Source organism: Colossoma macropomum, unplaced genomic scaffold (genome assembly GCF_904425465.1).
Source record: "Colossoma macropomum unplaced genomic scaffold, Colossoma_macropomum, whole genome shotgun sequence".
Lineage (NCBI taxonomy): Eukaryota > Metazoa > Chordata > Actinopteri > Characiformes > Serrasalmidae > Colossoma > Colossoma macropomum.
Window position 1 is genome coordinate 2,841,183 of NW_023494787.1, and position 25,131 is coordinate 2,866,313.

Sequence of the window (25,131 nt, forward strand, 5' to 3'; positions counted from 1 at the left end):
CCAAGAACGTCTGCGATCGGAACCCTTGTGTGACCTCAGCACCACAAAGGCCAAAATCACTAATGATGAACAATGTATGGTGCAGCCAAACAGTCTTAATAAACAGAGCTTTGACATAGAACCACTTTTGGTTCCATAAAGAACCTTTTTAGTAGCTGATTCTTTGAATGGATCATTTTTATAAGTGAGATGAGAGTGAAGGATGTTTTTAATCTTTAAAGAGCCTCATTACGCAGCGTTTCGGTACCAGTTAAGTGTTTTTTTTTCGTTTATTTTTTATTTTTTCTGGAACCGTATGTCCAAACCTAGAACCAATTAGATTGTGTAGTGTAGTTTTATACGTTTTCAGCTGTTTCACTTTTCTCCTCCTGTTTTTGAGTTGAACTGTGTGATCTCTGTTCCAGCTTGCGAGGGGGAAGGAGCACGGCTTCATGGACGTTAGCCTCGCCGTCATGTCCGTCAACAAGAAATCCAACCGTATTGACCTGGACGCCGGACATAACTTGTATCACCTCAAGGTGCGTAGAAGTCTGAAGTTCTTGGGAGTTGGCCTCGCATTAAATTATAGCTGATGATTAAGTGTCATATTAATAATTTCGATCTTTTCTTGTTCCTTGTGTGTAACTATTAATTAGCTGAGTAGCTTTGTTGCTCAGCAGCTGTTACTGGCTGTACTGACGATGAATGACCCTATGCGGCATCAGGTGTAGAATCAAAGCTACACTCTTTAAAAAGGTGGTGCTTCAAGGGTTCTTTAGTAAGGAAACAGATTCTGTATAGAACCATAAGCACTCAAGAGAGAACGCTTTGCATAATAAAAGGGCTCTTTGCATCATAAACGTTCTTTGGGTTCATGGAAATGGTGCATGACTGTTATAGAGGGTTCTGTGTAGAACCTTTTTGAAAAGTGTTCTATATCACACCCCAAAGCTTGACATCGTAACAATAGAAGAACCCTTTTGAGTGCTATATTGAGCCTTTTCTTCATCAATCTGAAGAACCTTTCATGATGCAAAGAACCCTGTAATCTTGCAAAAGGTTCTTTGAGTGTTCATGGTTCTATATAGAACAGTTTTCCTTGCTAAAGAACCTTTGAAGCACCATCTTTAAGAGGGTAGTTTTTCTTGAGAATGAAAATAATGAAAAAACACTTTCTGCTTGTAAACATGCTGAAACTTTCTATGTTGAATTATCCTGCTGAAAAAAACATTAGAACCATTAGGATTTTTGCTTTTTAATGGGAACTGGCTTAATGGTGACCCTTACAGACCACTAGTTTCCTGTAGATCCCATTAGGGAACAATCAGATGCATCTGGAGTCATGAACAGCTGTTAAACCGTTAGGGTTCTTTACACTCTGATATCAACCCATCAGGACAAACACAGAGTAGCATTAGTGACTATTGGACACCAGCAGAAACAAACACACTTTACTGGGTTATGTTATTAATGATATTATTAATGGGGCTGCCTAGCTAACAAACAAGCTAAGAGCACCAAGATAGAAGTTATGCTAGTTATAGTCCCGTAACGTGTCTCAATGAATGTGTTTATGCTCTTTTATTTACATTTATTTGCCTCAACACACACACACACACACACACACACACACACACACACACACACACACACACAGTTGACCTTCTGCTTGAGGCAGCGTGAGTGTGAAATGTAACGACAGTGGAAAATGTTTTTGCTGGGACAGTCGTGGGCTGGAGGTTAGGGAACCAGCCCCGTGACCGGAAGGTCACCAGTTTGATCCCCTGAGCCGACAGTACGTGACTGAAGTGCCCTTGAGCAAGGCACCTAACCCCCAACTGCTCCCTGAGCGCTGTGGATAAGGCTGCCCACTGCTCCGGGCAAGTGTGCTCACTGCCCCCTAGTGTGTGTGTTGTGGTAGTGTATGTGGTGTTTCACTGCACGAATGGGTTAAATGCGGAGGTGAAATTTCCCCGTTGTGGGACTAATAAGGGTCACTTAATCTTCACTTTAAGTAGTTTGATAAACATAATTTACATTTGCCTGTTTTTTTTTTTTGTTTGTTTTTTTGTTGTTTTGTTGTTGTTGTTGTTGTTGTTGTTGTTGTTGTTGTTGTTGTTGTTTTTTTGTTTGTTTTAATCTGAATGTCTTCCCACAGATCAAGAATCATGACATGTTCTACATTTGGCTGACCAAGCTGACGGCCCATCGCATGTATAAGAAGAATGAGGCGATGTACATCCACCAGGGCATCCTGCAGGCGCTCTCGGCAGGAAACAGCAACTCGCTGCCCGCCATGGCCAGCCTCGCCCAGAGAAACAGGGCCATGATGGACATGGTGAGAGGAATTCACGACATCTGTTCACCAAAATATCGCAGGGTAGAGTTGCTTTAACGTGTGGGCAGGTGGGCGGTCAACAGTGCAAATGACAAGAGTTTAAGGGCCCATAGCGTGCTAAAAGATGTGCATTGCTTTGAGGCACAATGCTGGACAGCCAATCAGAGCCAGAGTATGTGAGGGGAGTGGAGCGGCAGGCGTTTCAGGTCCTCACTCAAAGCCTTCTGTAATCACTCCAGTCCGCTCCGGGTTTTCCTGCTCCACTCTCGCACGTCAGAGAAATCCAGCTTCATAAGATTCATTCTTATGTTTATTTTCTGTCTTGAACAAATGCAGCAGAGACTGCACACTTTACTTCACTAGTTATATAATTTATGGTCATTATTAAGCAAAATAAGTTAAGCGTTCTGCGCTACCAGCTTCTTTTTGTGGAGGTATGGGCTTTAAGTGACGGCCCAATCATAATTAATATCATAATTAGTTAAAACTAAGTATAGAACTTTCTGGAAGTCACAAATGTCTTCTGTGGGGACTAAATACAATAAACGAGATGTTTGGATAAACACACTATTAACCCTGAATTACAGCAACAGTAAGACTGTATAAATCACTTACATCTCTTAGGTGGAGGTTCTGTACTTGAATTACAGTAAATGTTTACATATGATTTAACCTGAGGTAGTCAGTCGGTACGTTTTAGAATTGGTTTAATTTTAATCTGTCTTTCTTTTCATAATAGAAGGCATAGAAATTAGTGCATAGATTAATTCACTGTCCAAAAAAACGCGCTTCTGTCTTTAAAGAAGTGATTATAAGTAGAGCACTGAAGCTGTCGTGACAGTGATGATGTATGTCTGTATGGCATGTGACAGAACTGAAGAGTCATGATGACCTTTTGCCTTCTTTTGCTGGGACAAAACAAACTGTTTACGTCCTCCAGGAACAACAAATGTCAGTCATCCAAGCAGCGATGAACCAGACTGAAAAATCTCTTTATTGCACCTTTTAAAGGGTCCGTTGTCGTGGAAAACCAAGATTTGTGTGCCTTTTAACTTTTTTTTTAAACATCTCAGATTTTAAATCCAATCACATTTTTTTTTTTTATAATAGACATAAGTGTTTGTATTGAAGTAATCACACACACATTAGACTCTAAATATATACATATACACTGGTGTTGCACCACTGTTGTGTTCACTTCCCAGTGCGTATGTCCATATGTGCAAACTAAACTACAGAAACATTCTGTTTTGAATTCCCAGTGGTTGTGATGTCACAACTATGAATGCGTTTACATACAGCCCAAAGCTGCTTGGCTCCAGCCCATTCACACTAAAGTCATAAGGAATGTTGTTGCTTTTGAACAAGGCACAATACAGGGCAGCCAATTAGAACAGAGCTCATTTACATATATCGGTCTTAACTAGCTGTTTGTTAGTGTGTATTTTAATTCTGAGGGATTAAGAGATGTTTTAAACGGTCATGTTGGAATGAATTCTGACCGTTTTGGTACATAAAACAGCACAAACATTGTACGTGGGTTTCTGGGGAAATTAAAAATGAAGTCCAAACGACAGCACAGCTCCTTCCAGCCTGTATAAGTGACGCCGACTGCTGAAACCTGTCTGTTTCCCGCAGCTCCCACATTACCAGAGCAATGCATCCTTCTACCAGCCCAACATCCTGGACACCCCCTCTGCCTCCTCTGCCCAGGTCAACAGCAAAGTCTCCGCCTGGCTCCAGCAGAGTCAGGAGGCAGACTCCTGTCAGAAAGGTATGACCTGGCGCTTATTCACTCTTGTTTTTTAGGTATTACTGTGATTATTCTTATTGGTATGTGAGGTGTTATTCTGCCCACACCTGCTCTGTAAAGCCAATCTTGGTGGGGCTGTGTGAGTGGACTAGTAAGTATGTAAGGAATGAATCAAACTTCTTTAACATGAGTCGATGTAAAACAGGGGTCAAACTCATTGTTGAAAAAATTCAGGGAAATATAATGACAGTGATGTATATCTGTATGGAATGTGACAGAACTGAAGAGTCATGATGGCCTTTGTTTTTCTTTTTTTGTTGTTTATTCCTCCGACAAAACAAACTAAGTCTTGCAGCAACAACAAAAAAAGTGTTGTCAGTCATCCAACCAGCTGTGAACCAGATGGATAATCTCTTTAGTGCACCTTTAAACAACCCGTTATCATGGACAACCAAAATATATATTTATTTATTTATTTATTTGTAATGAACAGCATTGGAATTAAGAAACAAATTTATGTATGTGTGTAATCTCTGCTCTTGGAACAAAATCTCGTATCTCCAAAATGGTAACTTTACAGGAGAAGGAAAAAACATACTTTACTTTCAATGTAAGTCAATGGAACCAGACATTTTTTCCAAATAATTTTCTGTGAAAAATTAAATAAAATAGAGCAGTGTGTGTGTGTGTGTGTGTGTGTGTGTGTGTATATATATATATATATATATATATATATATATATATATATATATATATATATATATATATATATATATATATATATATATATATATATATTATGTGTGTGTGTGTAATAAAATTGTGGTTTTATTTATTATTTTATTTATTATTACTATTTGTAGTTGTAGTATGAATACATAGGTGTTTAATAAATTTGTGTTCAGTTAAAGTAATTAGCATTAACAGTAGAGTTGAAGCTGCTGTGAGTGAAGTGCTGAGTGGGTAACAGTTTAGCTTCTGTACAGCTACAGTCATGCAAAAGTTTAGGCACCCCTGGTCAATTGACATGTTCTGAGGTGTAAATAAGTTGCACATCCTTTAAAGAGAACACCCTTCTGCACATTTTAATACACAATTATTGTTTATTTATTTAATTAAACACATTAGGGAGAAAAATAAAACAATGTGGCCTGTGCAGAAGTTATGACACTTTTTTTTCCAGTATGTAATTCAGTAAATAAACAGAAATTGTATATTAAAATGTGCAGTAGTGTGTCTCTGTAGAGAATGTGTAACTTATTTACACTCAAACACACGCAGTTTGGCCGAGGGTGTTTTTATAGAGGAATGCAGTGTCCCTATAAATGTGACCTCTGACCCCTGCTAGAGCTGGCCCGCTGTGAGCTGGACCTGGCCGAGCTTTCTCGTCTGATCCAGAGTCTTCACTGGCTGGAAGGAGATCTCCCCATCACTGACTGTGACCTGGAGCGCAGGATCAGCATGCATGTACGTCCACTGTTCTGTCTGTCTGTCTGTCCGTCTGTCAAGGATACAGGTTTAGACTGCGCTATGCAGTACTGACAGTAGTCTCATTACTGAGTGAGGAGAATATAAACAGGCTAAAATATGGTGAGTGTGTTCTGCTGTGAGTCGCCTGTAAAGCCTGAAATAATCATTTAAAAGTCAGAGGCGTCGAGTTTTTCACACCACATTGTCGTCTTTGTGTATTAAAACAGCATTTGGGGGTTTGGTGCCCTCTCTGGGGGAAACATGTAACTGCACACAATGCTTGGAAGAACATTTTGTAATGTTGGTTGAGCTTCGGACCCCCACAAGCAGATAAATCTGATTGAAAGAGAATTGGTGTGCGAGTGTGTGTGATGATGGTGTGACTGTGTTTAGTCTGAGCCGCTCCTCACTGATGTTCCTCCTGCAGAATCTGGCTCTGGAGAAGCCGAAGAAGAAGGTGGGGAAGGTTTGGGGGCACAACCGCACTCTGTCCCACGGCATGGTGAGACCAGCACACTCGCCCTCACTGCCTTTACCCTTTATCCTGTCTGTCTGTCTGTCTGTCTGTCTGTCTGTCACTGCCTTTACCCTCCAACATCACATCTAGTCTGTCTGTCTGTCTTACCCTCACTGCCTTTACCCTCCATCACACCTACTCCTCCTTGTGTCTGTCTGTCTGTCTCTCTCTGTCTAACTCTCACTGCCTTTACCCTCCAACATCACATCTCCTTCTCCTCCTCTCTCTCTCTCTCTCGGTGTCTCAGTGCCTTTACCCTTCATCCTCACACATACCTCCTCTCCTGTGCCTGTGTCTGTCTGTCTGTCTCTCTCTCTCTCTCTCTCTCTCTCTCTCTCTCTCTCTCTCTCTCTCACTGCCTTTACCCTCCAACATCACATCTGCTCTCACTCTTGCTGTCTCGATCAATCTCACTCTTTGCCTCTCTGCCTGCCTCTTTCTTTTACTTTCTCTTCTTTCTAATCCTCCTGAATGAGCACTTCACGCATCCTTTTTCTTCCTCTTCTTTGTCTTTCTTTCTGTTCCAGTTTCTTCTTCTTTCTTTATTCCTTGCCATCTTTCTTTCTTCCTTTCTTCTTTAATCTTTTTGTTCCATTTTCTCTCTCTCTCTCTCTCTCTCTCTCTCTCTCTCTCTCTCTCTCTCTCTCTCTCTCTCTCTCTCTCTCTCACCACTCCCACTCCTACTTTTACTCTTCCATTCAGATCATGCATTTCCTGTTTTAAATGTTACTCCTTTATCTCTCTCACTCTCTCTCTTTCTCCCTCAGTTGTCTGCGTCGTCATCAGGTTTAGGCGCGTCTCTGCAGTCCATCCCGCACTACGTTTACTCTCAGCTGTCCACTCCGGGGGTCACTTCACCTGAGGGAAAGAAACTGCAACAGGAGATCTGCACCGTCTCCCAGAGAGGTGAGGAGTGAGGGGGGGTGGGTTAAATACCTGCTTTAACCAATCACATTACAGCTTACCTTTTAACCTTTTAAAGCAGGCAAATATTTAATTTAATTTCATTTATTGTTAGTCCTGCGTATTTATGTTCAGTCCTGCGTAAGTTCAGTCAGATGTGGCGAAAGTTAAACTTTAATGCGGGTTTTCTGTTTTAAATCCGGCTCACAGGCAGGTTTGATCAGTCTGAACTGTTTCCTGCATTCTGAGCATTTCAGCTCTGACGCATTCACAGCTCAGATATCTGAGGTTATCGGCTCAGTCTGCACGCTCAGCTGTGCCTTACAGGACCAGTCCAGGTGTTTTAACTGTTTATATGGGCTTTAAGGATTTTTCTTTATTGTTAATGATTTCATAACATTAGAATGAATATGAATAATGTACAAATATACATCTCTCAGTTTGGATATGACTTTCTTATGTTTAATTTTTTTTTTTTTCAGTCAAGATTCAAATAGAACTATTTTCTCAATGAGATACTATATTGAGAAAAATTAAGAGAATAATTATTGAGATAATAAGCCATTATTATGAGACAGTATTGCACCATTTCATCATAGTAAGCCAATATTTCAAGATAAGTCGTTGAGATGGTAAATATTTTTACGTTCTGCTGCAAAAAAATAAAAAATAAATAAAAAGGAATTAAAAAATGGCAACTTTTTCTTCTCTGCCTCCCATACAGGCTGGTTTGGTGTAGATAGATAAAGGTTCTCCAGTAGAACTGTTCCAGCTCCTGCTGCACCACAAACCTTTTACACTCTTCAGAAATAAAGCTGTCATTTGAGTGGGTGTGTCATAGCAAAAGCCCCACCCACTTTACTCTGATAGGCTGCACCCGGATGTCTAGTATTGCTCAGATCAGACTGTGTGTTACTGTACATGTATGTTCTCCTCCAGTGCTGCAGGTTAATGATGCTCTGCTCTGTCTCTGTTTCAGTCCATGCGTCTCTGAAGTGTGTTCATGAGGTGTTGTCTCTGGAGCGGGAGCGGCTCCGGCAGGCCTGGACCGCACCGGACCTCCGCCAGTCCACAACTGACCAGCTGGCCACACTGTGCACGACACTGTCTGAGGTAACACTCACATGAACACTAGAGAATGTATCTGCGCATCAGTCCGAAGGCAAGTCAACTGCAGCTTTGAATGGTGTGATTTATTTATTATAATATTCAGACAATAATAACTATTCAACCCATTTTTCTCGCAAATGTGCAATTATTTTCTAGGGATGCACCGATACAGGAAAAGGGCTGACATGCATGTGCATATCTGTCAGTGCCAACACAAAATCAATCAATAAAATGTATACATTTGGATCTAAATCTGCCTGCATTTGCATTAGAGAAATTATTATTATTATTTTATTATTATTATTATTATTATTATTATTAATAATAATAGAAGATTTGTGTAGAGTTACAAATGCAGTAAAATCAATTTAAAAAATGTTAGGTCAGATTTTTCAAACTAATCAGTCAAATCCAGTCATCTGTCCTATATGAGCGCTCACACACATTTGTCTTGAATTCCTAGTGAGGACTTCCATTGATCTCTTTTGATTTCTTTGTGTTACTGTAGCCAAGTAATGTTATATCTACACCTTATCCTCAGCATCCAAACGGCAAATTTTCTGTTTTTCCACAAAAAGAAAAATTGGTCGTTTAACAAAAAATGCTCAGGTGAGAACCAAGTGTTGCACTTGAGCAAAAATATCATGTCCTATCTTTGTGGGGACTTGTAGTCCTTATAATGATAGCAAGACAAGCAAATAATACAGACGTGTATATAGTGTTTTTTATATTAGTGTCTTTTTATTTAAGGCAGATATATCAATATTAAATAAACCAGTTTAGTGCAGATCATGCATCCATACCATTTTTCACATGTAAATAAATAAATAAAAATTGTTTTTATTCCACTCCTGTGTTTTTCCAGGTGTGCTGCTTTGTGGACCATTGTACTAAAATAGTTAAAAGAACTGAATCGAGTGATTTCACTGCTTACATTTCCGGTGGTATTCCAGCAGGTGCTGGTTTGATCGTACGAGTGAAAGTGGAGCCTTTTCTCCACTTTACAGCAGTAACTCTGTCTGAATCAGTGCTGAACTGCAGTATCAGCTCAGTATCTCTGTAGCGTCAGTGTTGCTGAGCGCTGATGTCAGAGGCATCCATTAAAGAACGAAACCTGATGGCGAACTGGTTTGGGCTGTTTTTAAATCTCTGTCGTTGAATAAGTGTCTGCTGTGTGGAAAGAAGCCAACAGAAAGTGCAGTGAACACGTGTCATATGTACCTCAGGGACTACAGGTGGAAATGAGCTACTGGACCATTTACAGAACGTTTTAGAGAGTAGAAAATCTCTTAAACATGCGCATTACGGTCTCCGTTTGTGTTGTGTGGGGTTTTTTATTTTTATTTTTTAAACATAATAACAATCATTTGTAAACACCAGCTGCCCTTTTACATGGTGTGAAAGTCACGATAAATGGACCAATAGAAATGCTCAAATTAATGTATTAAATTAAATATTATTTTTGCCTTAAGTTCCATGATCAGTTGGGAATTGTTCTCTTAAAGTTGCTGTTTTGGAGATGTGAGAACAGCCATGATGTACAAATAAACACAGTAAAGGAACCGTGGCTTCTTTTAGTCCTTAGTTCTTACCTGTGCAGTGGGCGAGGTTTAAGGGCCGTGACTGTTTCCTAAAATATTAGAGCCTGTGGCTCCGCCAGCCTCTCGGATACCTGCCGCTCTCCCGGCGTGACTCACGCAGCGCGGCAGTGAAGAGAGCAGCGTTTATTAATCATGTCTGTTTTTGTCTCTCTGTAGCTGGAGGTGCAGTCCCGTCTGACCAAAGTCCACTCGCTGTCCCTGTCCTCCGATTCCACTGAGGAGTCCTTCTGCACCGTCCGGCAGGACCAGGTCAGCCTCTCAAACACACTGTCTGTTTAAAAAATAAACATAATTAAAGACACATCACTCTCTGAGTGCGGTTAATGTTAATGATCATGTTTTCATTCCCACTGACTGTGTTGGAGCCTAAACAGGGCTGTTTAGAGGATCATAGTATCACAGTAAGGCTGTCACTGTGAATTATATTCATATTTTGACTATAAAAAAAGAGTGAATAAATATGGACTGAACACTAGCAAACCATGCAGAGCCTTTCAGAGATTTCAAAATAATTCTGGAGGTCATGACTCAAATTGTTAATCATACCTGATGAATCAAAAAGAACAAATGTATTCATTTTTTTTTTATTTTATTGTGTGATCAATGCAGCCCTATATCACACATAAATATTAGTGATCATGCTGCTTTGGGAATGAGGCCAGACTCTGCCCTAAAATGGGCATTTATGTAGTCATTTGTATCATTATTTAGGTAAAACCTGCTCTTCACACCAAAGAAGACGCTTTAATAAACATAGAGCGTCAGCCTGAAGCTGAAGATGATAAACTAACCCTTAACATGTTTTTTCCAGTATTGAAAGTAAAAATCTGCTCTCATGCTCATTATATATAATATATAACAAAATTCCCTGCTGTAGAAATGTGAGAATCTTTCTGTAGGCTTAAATTTGAGCATATAAGACGAATACAGTGAATCCTGATTATTTAAATAAGTCTTATTTTCCCCCTCGTAGCCCCAGAGCCCCACTCAGACCCGCAGCAGGCTCTCTCTGGCCGAGTCCATGGCTGAATATTTCGACGCCAACGAGGTGATCGTGTCTGAGAACTTGTCTGAAAACGAGACCTCTGACGAGTCCGGACTGAGCGACGTCACCACCAGCAACTCCGAACCCGAGGAGGGAAACGGTACTTCATTAATGCTTTAATGATCCAAGCCAGGGGGGTCAAACTCAACCACTGAAAGGGCCACATTTAATAAATCTCAAATCAGTGGGCCAGAGAATTTGTGTTTGTTTATTATTTTAAATAACATTTTGATATAATACTAACTGGCCATTGTTTATTTAAAATACAGCAAACATCAACAGGAATATATAGGCAAAAATATATATATACAGATGTGCTGCATTGGCTACAGGGAACTGTTAGACCTCTTTAAATGTCCTCAGGTGGTGGGTCTTTTAAATTCACCTGTGTGCTTGATGTAGTTGATACAGACACCTGCCATCTTTTCTTTGCTGGAAGTTCATCAATTCTTATGATACATTTCTGAGCTGCCGAGTGTTTATAGTGTTTATGTTGGTTGAAATACAGCTGGTGTGTTTGGTGATATGACTGATGTGGAATTGAGGTGTAACTGCTGTCCCATAGATTGCTGTTGGGGGAGGGGCTGGGCGGGCACATTGCATTGCAGGGCCTGCTGGGGATTGTAGTGCAGTGCATTGTGAAACAGGCTGATATTAATAAAAAAAATCTAAATAATTTTGAGGGCTTGATCTGACCCACCGGCCTTGTGTTTGACACATGAGCTTTAAACACACTTTCAGATTAACACACACCACGTTCATTAACACTGTTAGCACCATGCTAATTGGTGGAGTATAAGCCTCAATTATAGCTTCGTTAGCCTTCTAACTTCAACACGTTTGGGGTTCGGGGGGAAACTGCCAGTGTAGAGGTCCTCGATTCCGGACCCTGAATCCAGTTTCCAGTCCTGGAGCCGAGTCCAGACACGAGTTACGAGATCAGTCCTGAGCGAGCGACGGTGATGTGTGTCGAGGAAACCCAGCCGCAGAGCAGGAAGTTGTTCTGTGTTGCGTGTCTTAGAGAGGTATTTGTGGAATGCAAAAGCAGCTCCAACCAGTTCTAAATAAAGAAGCATGGCATGATCACTTCAGCTTGTTGGCACCACGCGGTCCGTCAAACGCCTGTTAATTTGCTGAAATCGTGGCTGCTCAGTTACACTCCTGATCACACTCCTTCACTGCGTCTGGGAACTGTGGGGAATTTTTAGTGATTGATTTGCGTTCGGAGGTTAATAGAGCTGGGCGGTATGGCGGTTTTCACAATAAATGTCTCAGTATTTGTTTTTCTGATTATCTGTTAGGTTAAAAAAAGACAGATCTAAAACTATGAATCTGATGATATTGATTCAGCCTTTCACACTGAGCTGCACTAAACCCAGTTAAACAGGACTAATGATGGTTTCTCTGTAATCAAATATGCAGGTGGGAATTACTGATGATACCCATGATGTACTCAGAAAAGCATATTCTGATATACTGTGACAGTTTATCGTGATAATCATAAACGCCCAGCTCTAGAATCCATGATCCGGAAAACACCTTAGAGGCTTTTTAGGCTTATAAAACAGGCCAAGGCGCTCTGACGGAGTAACGTGTCTGTTGTGATGGTTTGTTTTTAAAGGTTTCCAGAGCTTCATAAACAATTTTACTCGATTGTGATTCTTTAGAAATGATTCAGTGAATCACAATTTGATTGAATTACATGATTCCGATTTTATTTGTTTTTGTTTGTTTGAATACAAAAATATGAAGGACCTGATTACACACGCACATATGTGTAAATAATTTTCTTAGATTATTTCTTAGAAATGATTCAGTGAATCACATTTTGATTGAATTACATGATGCAGATTTTTTGTCTTTTTAAAAAAAATACAAAAATATGAAGAACTTGATTACACAGTAGTGTAGATGATTTTATTTATTGATTGATTTTAGCCCAAAAAACATGATTTCTCTAAGATCATGCAGTGACCAACAAATTTAAGTGTTTGGATTTTTTCTTCAACGTTCAAAGATATCCTAAAAAAGCTGATCTGGTTTAACTGTCACCTCTAGATGGACACAGTTTCACAACACTAATGCTTTGTCCTTCTGTCCAACACAGCTGCGGTCAATCGGCAGTACAGGGCGAGTGTGTCCAGTGCTCTTGAAGTTACCGCCGCCGCACCGAAGGAAACGGGCCGCCGGACGGTCCTGCCCGGTCGCTGCGCTGATAACAGCCACATCGGCATCCTCAGCATCCTCTACAACAACATCGGGAAGGACCTGTCCCGCGTGTCCATGCCCGTCGCCCTCAACGAGCCCCTCAACTTCCTGCAGCGGGTCAGCGAGGAGCTGGAGTACACAGAGCTGCTGGACATTGCCAACCACACCGACGACCCCTACCAGAGGATGGTAACCACACATTATTATTATTATTATTATTATTATTATTATTATTATTATTATTATTAGAAGCACACCTGCTCAGGTGTGATCTCCAAGAGCTGAGGGTTCCAAGGATAAACACACTGAGGCTCCAAGATTTAGATACGATTGATGGAGACTGTGCTGTAGATGGTCCTATGTAGAACCTTTTCTCAAAGGGTTCTTTATAGCACTAAAAAGGGTTCTTCTATTGGTACAGTGTCAAGCTTAGACCCCTTTTTGGTGCTATATAGAACCCTCTACAGCACATTCTCCATCAATCTGAAGAACTATTTGACAATGCGAAGAACCTTTTAATCATGCAGTGTTCTTTGGTCATGGTTCTATATAGAACTATTTTCTTTACTAAAGAACCCTTGAACCATCTTTTTTAAGAGTGCAGTACTGAGTCGTTTCTATTCTCCTGTCTGTTCTGCAGGTTTATGTTGCCGTGTTCTCCATCTCCGGTTATGCCTGGGCTTCCTGGAGGAACCGCTATAAGCCCTTTAACCCGGTTCTGGGAGAAACGTACGAGAGCATCCGAGAGGACCGCGGATTCCGCTACATGGCTGAGCAGGTAAGAACGCTGCGGTTTGCCCCTCAGTACAGAAGCGGTTCTTCAGACAGCGGCGCGATGGTCTGTTCCTGAACCGGCTCTGCAGGCGGTTGATTTCGGTCACCTCGTTCAGTTCTTGGTTTTAATCGTTCGCGCTCATAACTGACCACACGTGAAGCTGGACGCATGGGGACGTCTGTACGATGAGGACGGTGATAATTAACTGTTTCTGGTGAAGGACTGTGTGAACTGTTGACATTTGACTGCAGCGTTTTAGTTTTTCAATGTCTAATTTTACTGTTTCATTCTCTCCTGCCTCGTTGTCGTGGTAATGTAATTATTAGAGTTGGGCGATGTAGCAGAAATGTAATATTGCGATACTTCAAAGTTTTCACAGTACTCGATATGTCACAAGATTTTTTTTTTCGGACGTCTGATCAGTTGGAGCAGAGAAAAAAAAAGCCAATAGAGCTACATTTATAAAATAATAAAATAAAATACAATCAAACTGTAAACATAGATTTTTAATTCAATATTCAGCATTAAATCCAGTTAAAATCCAGTTCATTTTGCTCACTTTATAATGAAACATGCAGTTGGTCAGTGTCTACAAGCACTGGTGATATACACGATATGCTGAAAAGCATATAGCATTGAATTGTAACAATATTTATACAATGAAGATTTGTTGTATTGCTTAGACTCTAATTATTTATTTATTTATTTATTAAATCATAGGTGAGCCACCACCCTCCAGTTTCTGCCTGCCATGCAGAATCTGAGAACTTCACATTTTGGCAAGGTAAGACTTCTTCCACTGGGATTTTGTGAAGTTGAAGGTACCAAAAAGGGTTCTATAGAGCAGCACTACAGCAGAAGCTCTGTTGGTTCCATAAGCACCCTCTCAGTGGGTGATTCTTTAAACCCTCTTACTCTAAATGAGCTGTGAGCCTGAAGAGCATTTCTAAAGTTTATAGATCAACGTAATGTAAACCAATTGAATACACTGAGGATTTTGTGTAAATGTTCAGTCTGTTTATCATTTTCCCTGTATCTTCCCTGCAGATCAGAGATGGAAGAATAAGTTCTGGGGGAAGTCGGTGGAAATCGTCTCCACAGGGATGGTGAACGTCACTCTGCCCAGGTGAGAAATTCAGTTTTTGTTTTATATATATTTATTTATTTATTTATTCTAACTCTGAAGATGGTTCTTCAAGGGTTTTTGAGTAAAGAAAATGATTCTGTATAGAGCCATCAACACTCAAAGAACCCTTTGCACAATTAAAGGGTTTTTTCATCATGAAATGGTTCTTGTAATTGATGGAGAATGGGCTGTACGTGATTCTACATAGCACCCAAAAAGGTTCTTTTATTCTTACAGTGTCAAGCCTTTTCAAAAAGGTTCTATATAGAACTGTCTGTAGCACTTTCATTCACGCAAAAAACGCTTTAATCATGCAAAGGATTCTTTGAGTGTTCTTAGTTCTGTAAGGAACTGTTTTCTTCACTAAAGAGCCCTTAAAGAGTCATTAAATGTGTACTTGTTACAGTCAGTCAGTCAGTCAGTCAGTCAGTCAGTCATCCATCCCTCCCTCCCTCCATGCGGTTCCTATAAGAGAACCAGAGCAGTGCTGACTGCATTTTTTCTAAATAATTTAAATCTGTGAACTATACATACTGAAATAATTATTCATGACACTGTTTTTGTCCAACAGTTTCTTTGTCTGGTTTTTTGTCCAGTAATTTGTCCCTCAGTTTTCTGAGATCCACACTGTTCCAGCTCTGGAATGTTCTGTCTAATCAGGAATGGTGTGCTTGTATACAGCTTTTTGATCAGACATACGGTTTTTGTATAATCATAATTAATTGACCCCCCCCTTCCCCCCACCCCAACATATGAATGAATGGGGAGCAAAATTTTATGTTACAAGCCCATTAGCAACGCCCTACTAACCATGTGGGGAACTATTGCAGCCACCTAACACCACCCTTGCGACCACCTGGGATACCATAGCAACCCCTTACCTTTGCAGCTAAAATCCCACAATATCCGTTTGGAAACACCCTAACAACTGCCTAAGCTGTGCAGTTAGTCTTCATTTTCCTCTGGAAATGCACTTTTCTGTTCTATTTTTTGTTTCTGTGTGTATTTACAGAATATTGATGTGTAGTCATGTGTAACTGTCCCTGATTTATGATTGTCACTCATTACCTCTATCATTTTAATGGTTCTGAAAAACACGGAACAGTTCTTTGTCTCCACTCTCAGATGAGCTGTAAAAGCCTTGTTCAGTGTTTGTGTCTGACGTTGAGTCCGGCTGTGCTGTCCTGCAGGTACGGAGATCATTATGAGTGGAATAAGGCGGTGACCTGCATCCACAGCGTGTTCAGTCAGCAGCGGTGGCTGGAACATTACGGAGACGTCGTGATCCGAAACCTGAAGAACGACGTCTGCAGCTGCAAAATGACCTTCGTCAAGGTGGGATTCGGCTTCTAACTCCAGCAAAGAATCGTCACGTTCACCCCCCACAGTCTGCGTACAGAGCGTGTTAGTTAAACAGCACAGAGGACGTCATTAACGTTAAAGAGAAAACAGTCAACTACTGTCGGAATACTGCGTCTTATAAAGCAGGGATCAGTGTATAACTGCTAACTCACCCTTTAACCCTGAAGATTGGCACACATACTGCCCGTCACCATAGCAGCGCAGACAACAGTCTCGCCTAGCTAGTAGCTAACGAAAAGGCAAAGAAGAGAAAGATAATTACAAGACGAACATCGATAACTTACAGGCCAATTGACAGACTCGTTTGCATTATAATCACTCCAGCTGGTTTTCCGATTAATCTGCAACGAGAAACTGTCAAACCAGTAAAAAGTCAGTTTCTCATTCGCCAGCTTGTTCGAATTTTTTCATTCCACCTTAAACGGTGTCTGAGGCACCAGAATGTAACTGCTGCATCATTTAAGGTGGAACGGGAAAATTCGAACAAGAAGCTGGCGTATAAGAAGAAACTTAAGCCTTGTTAAAGTCGAATGTTGAGATTTTACAAGAAACTGTTCTACTTTTCCACAAAAGTTTCCTGCTGGAGATGTGAGAAAAGCAGCTATAGCTGAGCTAAAGCTTAAAGCAGAGATCCTATACTAGTACATTGACACATACTGAGACATATTTACAGCCAAGATGGTAAAACGTTACTTCCATAAAATGGACATAAAACGTTGCAGCTCCCAAGGTGGTTTGATTTTTGCTGAAAGGACAAAATGGCTCCTCTTAACATTTGGGTTGCGACTCCTGCCCTGAAGCATCTTTATTAAGGGACACATCATGGTGCACTAAATTTCCCTCACTTTTTTTAAATAAAATAATATGTAAACATTCAAGTTTCAAAACGTACAGTTCGCTCTCCAGTCCATATATGGAAACTAAGCTGCAAAAACAGCCTGTTTTGAATTCCCTTCTATGGTGTCACAACTCATTTACATATCCACCTGTTCAGCCTAAAGCAGTTTAGCTCTGCCCATTCACACTGACATTAAGGAGTGTTTTAGCTCTGAGCGTATTAAGATATAGAGTTTGGAAAATAAAATGGTTATAAATTTGTTTTTGGTACATAAAACCACACAAGTGAGATATAGAATATGGGCCCAATATGGGTTATTATGACCCAAAGAAGTATGTGTATTGTCACTTGTGGTGACTTTTTCTCTGAATCTGAAGTGTCTGATCGTTTCCATGTTTATCTCTGTGCAGTCCCGTTATGGCAGTGGGGAGAACAGTAAGAATGAAGTGCAGGGGGTGGTCCTGGACCAGGCTGGCACTGTGGTGCACCGGTTTGGAGGTTCATGGCACGAAGGCATCTTCTGCGACACTCTGCCCAATCCACAGTGCATCTGGAAGCCCAGTGAGTAACAGTATAATGACCAACTCCCTCAAAACAGTGCTGTAATCTTAAACATTCATGCTAATTATAATGTCTAACCCAGGGGTGTTCAGCCCTAAATGTGTTCAGCCCTAAATGTGTTCAGCCTTAAATGTGTTCAGCCTTGTCCACAAAGTGGCTGCAGGTTTTCACTCTGAATAAGCTGGAGCACACATGACTCCACTCCTTTAAACAGTGCTTCTCAACATTTGATCACCTGCTATGCTGGAGTGAAAACCTGCAGCCTCACCGGCCCTCTGCGGATAAGATTGGACACCCCTGGTCTAACCTATAAAACCACCAGTGCTGCAACAGCGAAAGCCTAAATACATCTAAACTTCTCTTCCATTCTACCTGGTTTCATTAAAGCCGCAGCTTAGTGAACCCAGTTTCCCTCCTCTGACCCCAAATGTGGTCGATCAGCCAACACAGGTTTAGTGTCTGAATTTTTGCCTCTTTAGTTTTACCGTTGAAGCCACAAGGCTAATGTAGCTAACCAACCCCACCATTTAGCCCAACAATTAGCATGGTGCTAACTGGCTAAATCTCTAACAGGCTTGATTATGTGGTTTCTGATACCATATGACACTGTTATCTATAACACGGACTAAATTCAGACTTCAGGATCTCCAGTACTGTTTCTAGCTACGCTCCACACGTTTGTCTGTTTTAGATTAGATTAGGTTCAACCTTGTTGTCATTGTGCAGAGTACAAGTACGAAGCCAATGAAATGCAGTTAGCATCCAGAAGTGCAAAATACAGTATTATTTACAGATAAGTGCAGGAAAAGTACCACAGCATGTGATGCTCCATCTTACAATGGCTGTGTTTACATGCAAAGATTTTTGCTAATCCGATTGAATACAATCGGATTACAGATTCAGACTGAGGTGTTTATATGCACACTCTGTTCAACAATTTGATGGAAAATCTTCGTTTACATGCGCACTACAAGTAATCCGATGCAAAATGACGCGCATGCGTGGAGTAGCGCTTAGAGTAAACGTTACCATGACAGCGATCATCACGTGAGGTCCAGTCCGCGTGAGATGAGTTTCCAGTTGACGCGCTGGTGTTTTAATTGCTTTAAAATGAGGTCAGATTCAGGAAAACGTGCTTCACATGTACTTATAAAGGAAGCGGCGAGAGGAAGACGTCGTGTTCTGAGACACATAAGCTGGACGTCCGTCCCACCGCCGTCTTTTAAAGACCAGAGCATAAACTTCGTCTCCTCTGCAGACCAGTTTCTGCTCCGCCATGTTGAACGGTATAAACGTTCGCCATGACGCGACGCACATGCGTAGAACATGCTTACACATTCCGATTGGGATGTAATCGGATTCAGGCGTTTACATGGCTATTATTCTTCTATTTAACGGATTATTTAGAGGTTTACCCACCTCGTTCAATCGGATAGAAATTGTATTCCGAATGGCCTCAATCGGGCTAGACTATTCCGATTGAGGTGTTTACATGGACGTGTTCTATTCCGATCGAGCTATTAGTCGGATTATTAACGGATTATCAGGCTGCATGTAAACGTGGCTAATGTCTCTACATGCGCCACTTTACCTGAAAATATATAAGCATAAATCATTTAGAAGATGAAGAATATTTAACTCCTTCATTTCATCAAGCATGTGGTTGGTTTCAGTGTCTCTGTGTTTCGTAACGCTGCTCGCTTAATTTCGGTACAGCAGTCTGTTTTCGCGCATGCTCAGACTGAGAAATCCGAAAGAAATCAGAGTAAGAGTTCACATGCACTGAGAAATCTGGTTACTGAGCTGATCTAAGAAATCAGTGTGCGGTTTATACAACCATTTGAATAATCGGATAACTGCAGCAATCAGATTATGATTGGATTATTGAGTGCATGTAAACACTCAATTTATACAGTTATGGACAGCGGAGAGTTACAGTATACGGTAACGCTTTATTTGGATAGTCCACTTTAGATGCTTTGTAGATCATTTACTTTCAAGCTACATTTAACTAATTATCTACAGAATTGGCCATAATTTTCTTTAACTCTAAACCTGCTCTAACCTTAACCTCAGCCCAACCCTCACCCTGATCCTAGCCCTAACCCTGGTCCAAATCCCAACTCTAACCCCACCACTGTTTAGAATCAACAGACTTTCCGCAGATAGTTTAACGTCTGTAGATGATCTATAGGGACTATGTGAGAGAGGTTTTGAACTCTGTTACAAAGATACAGCCAAACTGTTCCTTGATGACTTTGCCTCTTTCCTAACGTTCAGCGGTCTGATCTGCTCCTCAGTGTTCGTCTCTCTGCTAATCCATGATTTTGTGATGTTGATGTTATTCTCAGATGTTCAGCCTGAAGATCATTATGAGTATTATGGATTCTCTCGCTACGCCAGAGAGCTGAACGAGCTGACGCCTGAACTGAGGCCTCTGCTGCCCCCTACTGACACACGATTCCGCCCAGACCAGAGGTACGCCACCTTACAGCCTGTAAAACCCTTACATGCATTAAATGTTTTGAATAAAATAGCATTTGTTTTGTTTTTTAAATAATGTACCATATTAAATAGAAACCTGGTTAGTTCTTACAGTTTTTCCCACTGCAAAAACTGAAGAAATAAAACTCTACTTGGGGAAATGAAGCCAAAGGCCACGTCCATTTATCCTCTTTGTGATGTCGGCACTTAAACTGTTCAGGTGTTTAAACCACCTGTGGGCAGGAAGGGTTTCAAAATGTGCCTCTGATGATTGTTTTGTAAAAGGAAACTGTCAAATCATCATTTAAAACCTGCTCTTCATACCAAGGAAGACACGTTTATGAACGTGTTGAAGATAAATATACCACTTTATGATGTTTAAACCTTTTCAGGGATTTCTGATTTCCTCAAATATTCAAGACTGTTCCCAAGGCAGATATGTATTCTATATTCTTATTCTTATTTTCTCCCTCCGTTTCAGGCTTCTTGAAGAGGGTAAAGTGGCTGAGGCCGATAAGCGGAAGGATGAGGTGGAGGAGAAGCAGAGGGAGCGGAGGAAGGAACTGACCAAAAGAGGAGAGGAACACATCCCTCGCTTCTTCAGGTGAGGATCGTCTCCCACTGATTTAGGGTGTTATCCTCTCTTTGGGAAGCCTAAAGTTTTCGTGTTTAATGTTTTCATCCTCTGAAGAAACATTCAGGGTTAGGGAGACACACTGACATCTGACTGTATATTGATCATTTCTGTTTTTACTGTTTTGACCAATAAAAATATTTTAGATTCGCTTCAGTTGTTAAATTCGGTTCTCATTAAAAGTGAAGGGACGTCCAGAATAACACGGAACTGTGAATCTACAAAAAAAAGATTTGCTTAAACATCCAAAATGGTTTTATTTAAGCAAAATATATGTTTATATTGGTGTGTCCATTATTTACATCTCCAGGTCTGCCTCTGCCTCGAGCTGGCACTAACTCATAGAGCTGACATTAAAACTGAGGAAACGCCTGCTCCTCAGCCAAACACCCCTCAGTATTTGGTCATTTAATGTTACTGATCCTACAAATATATGTAATCCTGATTAATTGATTGATTGATTGTCAGCTCTGATTGTCAACTTCTACAGGTTCTTTCCATTGTGAAATGTTTCTTCAGATTGGTGGAGAATGTGTTGTATGTGGTTCTACATAGAACCTTTTTGCAAAGGCCATCTGTATAAAGCACCAAAAAGGTGCTACTGTTGGAACCCTTTTAGTGCTGTATAGAACCATACACAACACATTCTCCATCAATCTGAAGAACCATTTCACCATGCAGAGAACCAGTTAAGCATGTAAATGGTTTATTAAAGGTCCTTTGGAGAACCATCTCTTTTCAGATTGTATTGTTTCTGAACTCTGGTTTGTGCCCTTTGTCCTGTTAGCGGTTCACTGAAAGGACTAATTCATTTTATTAGTATATTAATATAGACTAAACCGTACACTTTGATGTTTTTAATGCTCGTTTTTTATTTGTGATAATAAATAATCCGACACTGGCCAAATGAGCGATTATTTTATTGAATATTAATTATTATTCATTCTTACAATCCGAAATGTGCACAGAAAATAATTTTCCTTCTCTTTCTTCAGGAAAACTCAGGATGACGCTGGAAGAGAGGTGTGGGTGAGCAATGGCACATACTGGAAGATCAGGGAAAATCCTGGATTTGCAAACACCACAAATCTGGACTTGTGGTGAAAACTGATCAATCAGGGACTCGACAATATTGAAATATTGATTTTCCCTACATTTAAACCCAAATGTACGTCCTATACCTCAATCTGTTCTATATAACCTCAGTATAACCTCATAAAGGTCTTAGAGTCCAGACAATACTGTAGTTTATTTTTTTTTAAAAAAAGCAATTAATGTCTTATCAGCCGTCTTAGACTGGACTTGACCCCGTGGAGAGTGGGGTGGGGGTTGTACTGGCACGTTAATGAACCCGTTTCCGTGGTGACTGTGCCAGCGAGGAGCAGGTGAACACTAGTTTGGATTAGATTCAGGCTCTGATGCTCCCCATGTGCCTTTCTCCTCATTATCCAGCGGGATGGAACTACAGTCCGTGTGAAGATGCCTGATAATTTAAGTAACTTTCTTTAAACTCTACCAACTGTTTTAGCCACTTTTTAAATTTAAAAAGTTTTTTAAATGTCATTTGATACACTTTAATCACTTTAATCAGCAGACAGACCGAGACTGAGTTAAAGGGAGAAGGGTTTTTTGGGGGTGAGGATGTTTTTGGTGTTCACGTTAAGGGCATATAACTCAAATACGAGTCATATCTGTGTATATGTGTTCAGTTTAAAGTCTATAGATGATGATTTAGCACGTTTGAACACGTGGAGCCCTTTCCCTCCTCCTCAGGATGACTGTTTTTGTAAATAATCCTCGTCTGCTGTCCGTTTCCTCCGGCCAGTTTTACTTTTCTTTTATCTGCCTCTCTGTGTAATAAGCCTTACGGCGACGCTGCTGGTAGTTGAAATGATGAAGACGTGTTTGTGTTGATGTTTCAGCTGTGCATGCCCGGGAAAAGAGAAACGGTGTGTAATTTTAGTGAAGAATGTAAAGGGGGGCCGTGTAGGATCTCTCTCTTGTATAAATGCCTTTGTAATCATATGTATTTAAATGAATAAAATGGCAAAAAACAATGCTGTCTATTCATTTCTTTTGCATTTTATTGCTATTTTTTTAAATCCATACCTATTGGATTACTATAAGGACTGGTGTTAACTGCGTATTGTTGTTTTTGAATGAGCTGCTGTTCAGAATTGTCTGCCTGGAAGCAAATAGAGACAATTTTATGCTCTTCTTTACAGCCTTTAGCTCCCTCAGGCGTGAGCTGTTCTCTTTAGAACGACCTAAAACCCGGCACTATGGATATAAACCCTAGTCTTCAAAGACATCAGAGAGAGCCTTTACCATTAAGTCCTTCACGTTATTGCTTAAAGGGGAATTCCACTTATCAATATTTCTGCATATCTCAGTATTTGAGATGTAAACAGTGATTTGACTGCAAAGAAAACACTTTTTCCACTATTTTCCATCATCAACATTCCATATAAACTCAGAAGACTCGTGTAGGTTCACTGGTGGTTCTGGATAGTAAATAAAATGTCTATATTTGTGTTGTAGTCATAGCGACCCCTGGTTCCTATCACCACCACTGTTAAGACATCTGAACCATTTCACACCAAAACAATCACTTTGTTAACATCTTACACACTGAATTATTTAATGTTTGAAAAATTGTTCCCCTTTAATCATTTGATCTAAGTTAGAGAAATGGGTCCCAGTGAACATGAACATAAACATTGTTGGCATTTTTTGCATCAACATAAAAAAAAAAACCCCTTTATTAGCTAGAATTAAGCAAAACTGTGCTTAAAGGGAATTCCACCAATTTTTCAAAATTTCTCAATATTCGGTCCTTGAGACGTAAACAGTCTGGATTAAAATACGTTTTAAGACAAAACTATCATAAAACAGTGTCTCAGTCATCAGGCAGTGAATTCATAACCATTTCATGTAGTAACTTTCTGTGAGGGAGCTTTTAGAGGTGGACACCAAACCCCTCTGGATGACTCCGTTTACATCATAAACATTGAGTTCTGTAGTAAATTTCCCATTGAGGCTCCCTCAGTTTCAGTGTGGATCCTCTTCAGTCGGAGCTGTTTGGCTGGTGCTGGTCGCATCATTATTGTAACGTTCTGTGTTCTGTTGTGTTCTAGCGCTGATGTTTCTCATGGTCATTATCACCTGAACCGCCCACTTCATCTGAGCACATTCTCAACTCTGACCTGCTCAAACCAGCACAGTGTTTTCAGCGTAACAGGATTTATGCTGCTTGTATCACGCATGACATCAAACGGTGTGTTAATATTAATGAGGTCATTTAAAGAGCTTACAGTGCAGATGAAAACAGACTACAGAGCTCTGCTGGGGACGTCCTGTAGAAAAACAATGTGTGGTCACACCATATTAACGCATAGGAACGAGATCCTAACGCATGGCCATGACTAAGTAAGGCATGGGAACAAGATAATAAAGTCATGGCTACGGCTTAGTAAGACGTGGGAACAAGATAATGAAGTCATGGCCAAGACTTAGTAAGGTGTGGAAATGAGATAATGAAGTCATGGCCATGACTTAGGACGGTGTGGGAACGAGATAATAAAGTCATGGCCATGACTTGGTAAGATGTGGAAACAAGATAATGAAGTAGTGGCCATAACTTAGGAAGGCATGGGAATGAGATAATAAAGCCATGGCCATGACTTGGTAAGGTGTGGAAACAAGATAATGAAGTAGTGGCCATGACTTAGGACAGCATGGGAATGAGATAATAAAGTCATGGCCATGACTTGGTAAGATGTGGAAACGAGATAATGAAGTCGTGGCCATGACTTAGGAAGGCATGGGAACGAGATAATAAAGTCATGGCCATGACTTGGTAAGGCATGGAAACAAGATAATGAAGTAGTGGCCATAACTTAGGAAGGCATGGGAACGAGATAATGAAGTCATGGCCATGGCTTAGTAAGGCATGGGAACGAGATAATAAGGTTGTGGCCAAGACTTAGTAAGGTGTAGGAACGAGATAATGAAGTCATGGCCATGGCTTAGTAAGGCGTGGGAATGAGATAATGAAGTCATAGCCACGACTTGGTAAGGCATGAGAACGAGATAATAAAGTTGTGACCAAGATTAACTAAGGTGAATGAGATCATGCCTTATTAAGCTGTGGTCAAAGGCTTAATTATGTCATGGCCACACCTTACCAAGTCATGGCCATGACTTCATGATCTCGTTCCCACACCTTACTAAGTCATGGCCACAACCTTATTATCTCGTTCCCACGCCCTACTAAGATGTAGCCATGACTTCATTATCTCATTCCCACTCCTTATTAAGTCATGGCCACAACCTTATTATCTTGTTCCCACGCCTTACTAAGTCATGGCCTCGCTTTGTTTTTTTTTATACAAGACGTCACCAGCAGGGCTCCATAAGAGACAGAA

General features: G+C 40.6%; 1 protein-coding gene across 2 annotated transcripts in view; it reads left to right on the forward strand.

Annotated features, from left to right (window-relative positions):
- The window catches only part of LOC118805214 (oxysterol-binding protein-related protein 6-like), a 32,446-nt gene extending 10,600 nt beyond the window's left edge, over positions 1-21,846 (forward strand). For both annotated transcript variants that reach the window (XM_036565861.1, XM_036565862.1), the window contains exons 5-22: positions 405-518; positions 2,138-2,317; positions 3,956-4,091; positions 5,419-5,537; positions 5,968-6,042; positions 6,825-6,963; positions 7,940-8,073; positions 9,828-9,920; positions 10,645-10,816; positions 12,824-13,113; positions 13,565-13,702; positions 14,420-14,483; positions 14,747-14,825; positions 16,016-16,160; positions 17,436-17,586; positions 19,938-20,064; positions 20,552-20,674; positions 21,700-21,846. In XM_036565861.1, coding sequence (XP_036421754.1) covers positions 405-518; positions 2,138-2,317; positions 3,956-4,091; positions 5,419-5,537; positions 5,968-6,042; positions 6,825-6,963; positions 7,940-8,073; positions 9,828-9,920; positions 10,645-10,816; positions 12,824-13,113; positions 13,565-13,702; positions 14,420-14,483; positions 14,747-14,825; positions 16,016-16,160; positions 17,436-17,586; positions 19,938-20,064; positions 20,552-20,674; positions 21,700-21,808 — 2,388 coding nt within the window. In that variant the 3' untranslated portion in view covers positions 21,809-21,846. The remainder of the gene's footprint in view (positions 1-404; positions 519-2,137; positions 2,318-3,955; positions 4,092-5,418; positions 5,538-5,967; positions 6,043-6,824; positions 6,964-7,939; positions 8,074-9,827; positions 9,921-10,644; positions 10,817-12,823; positions 13,114-13,564; positions 13,703-14,419; positions 14,484-14,746; positions 14,826-16,015; positions 16,161-17,435; positions 17,587-19,937; positions 20,065-20,551; positions 20,675-21,699) is intronic.
- The last annotated feature ends 3,285 nt before the right edge of the window (positions 21,847-25,131 follow it).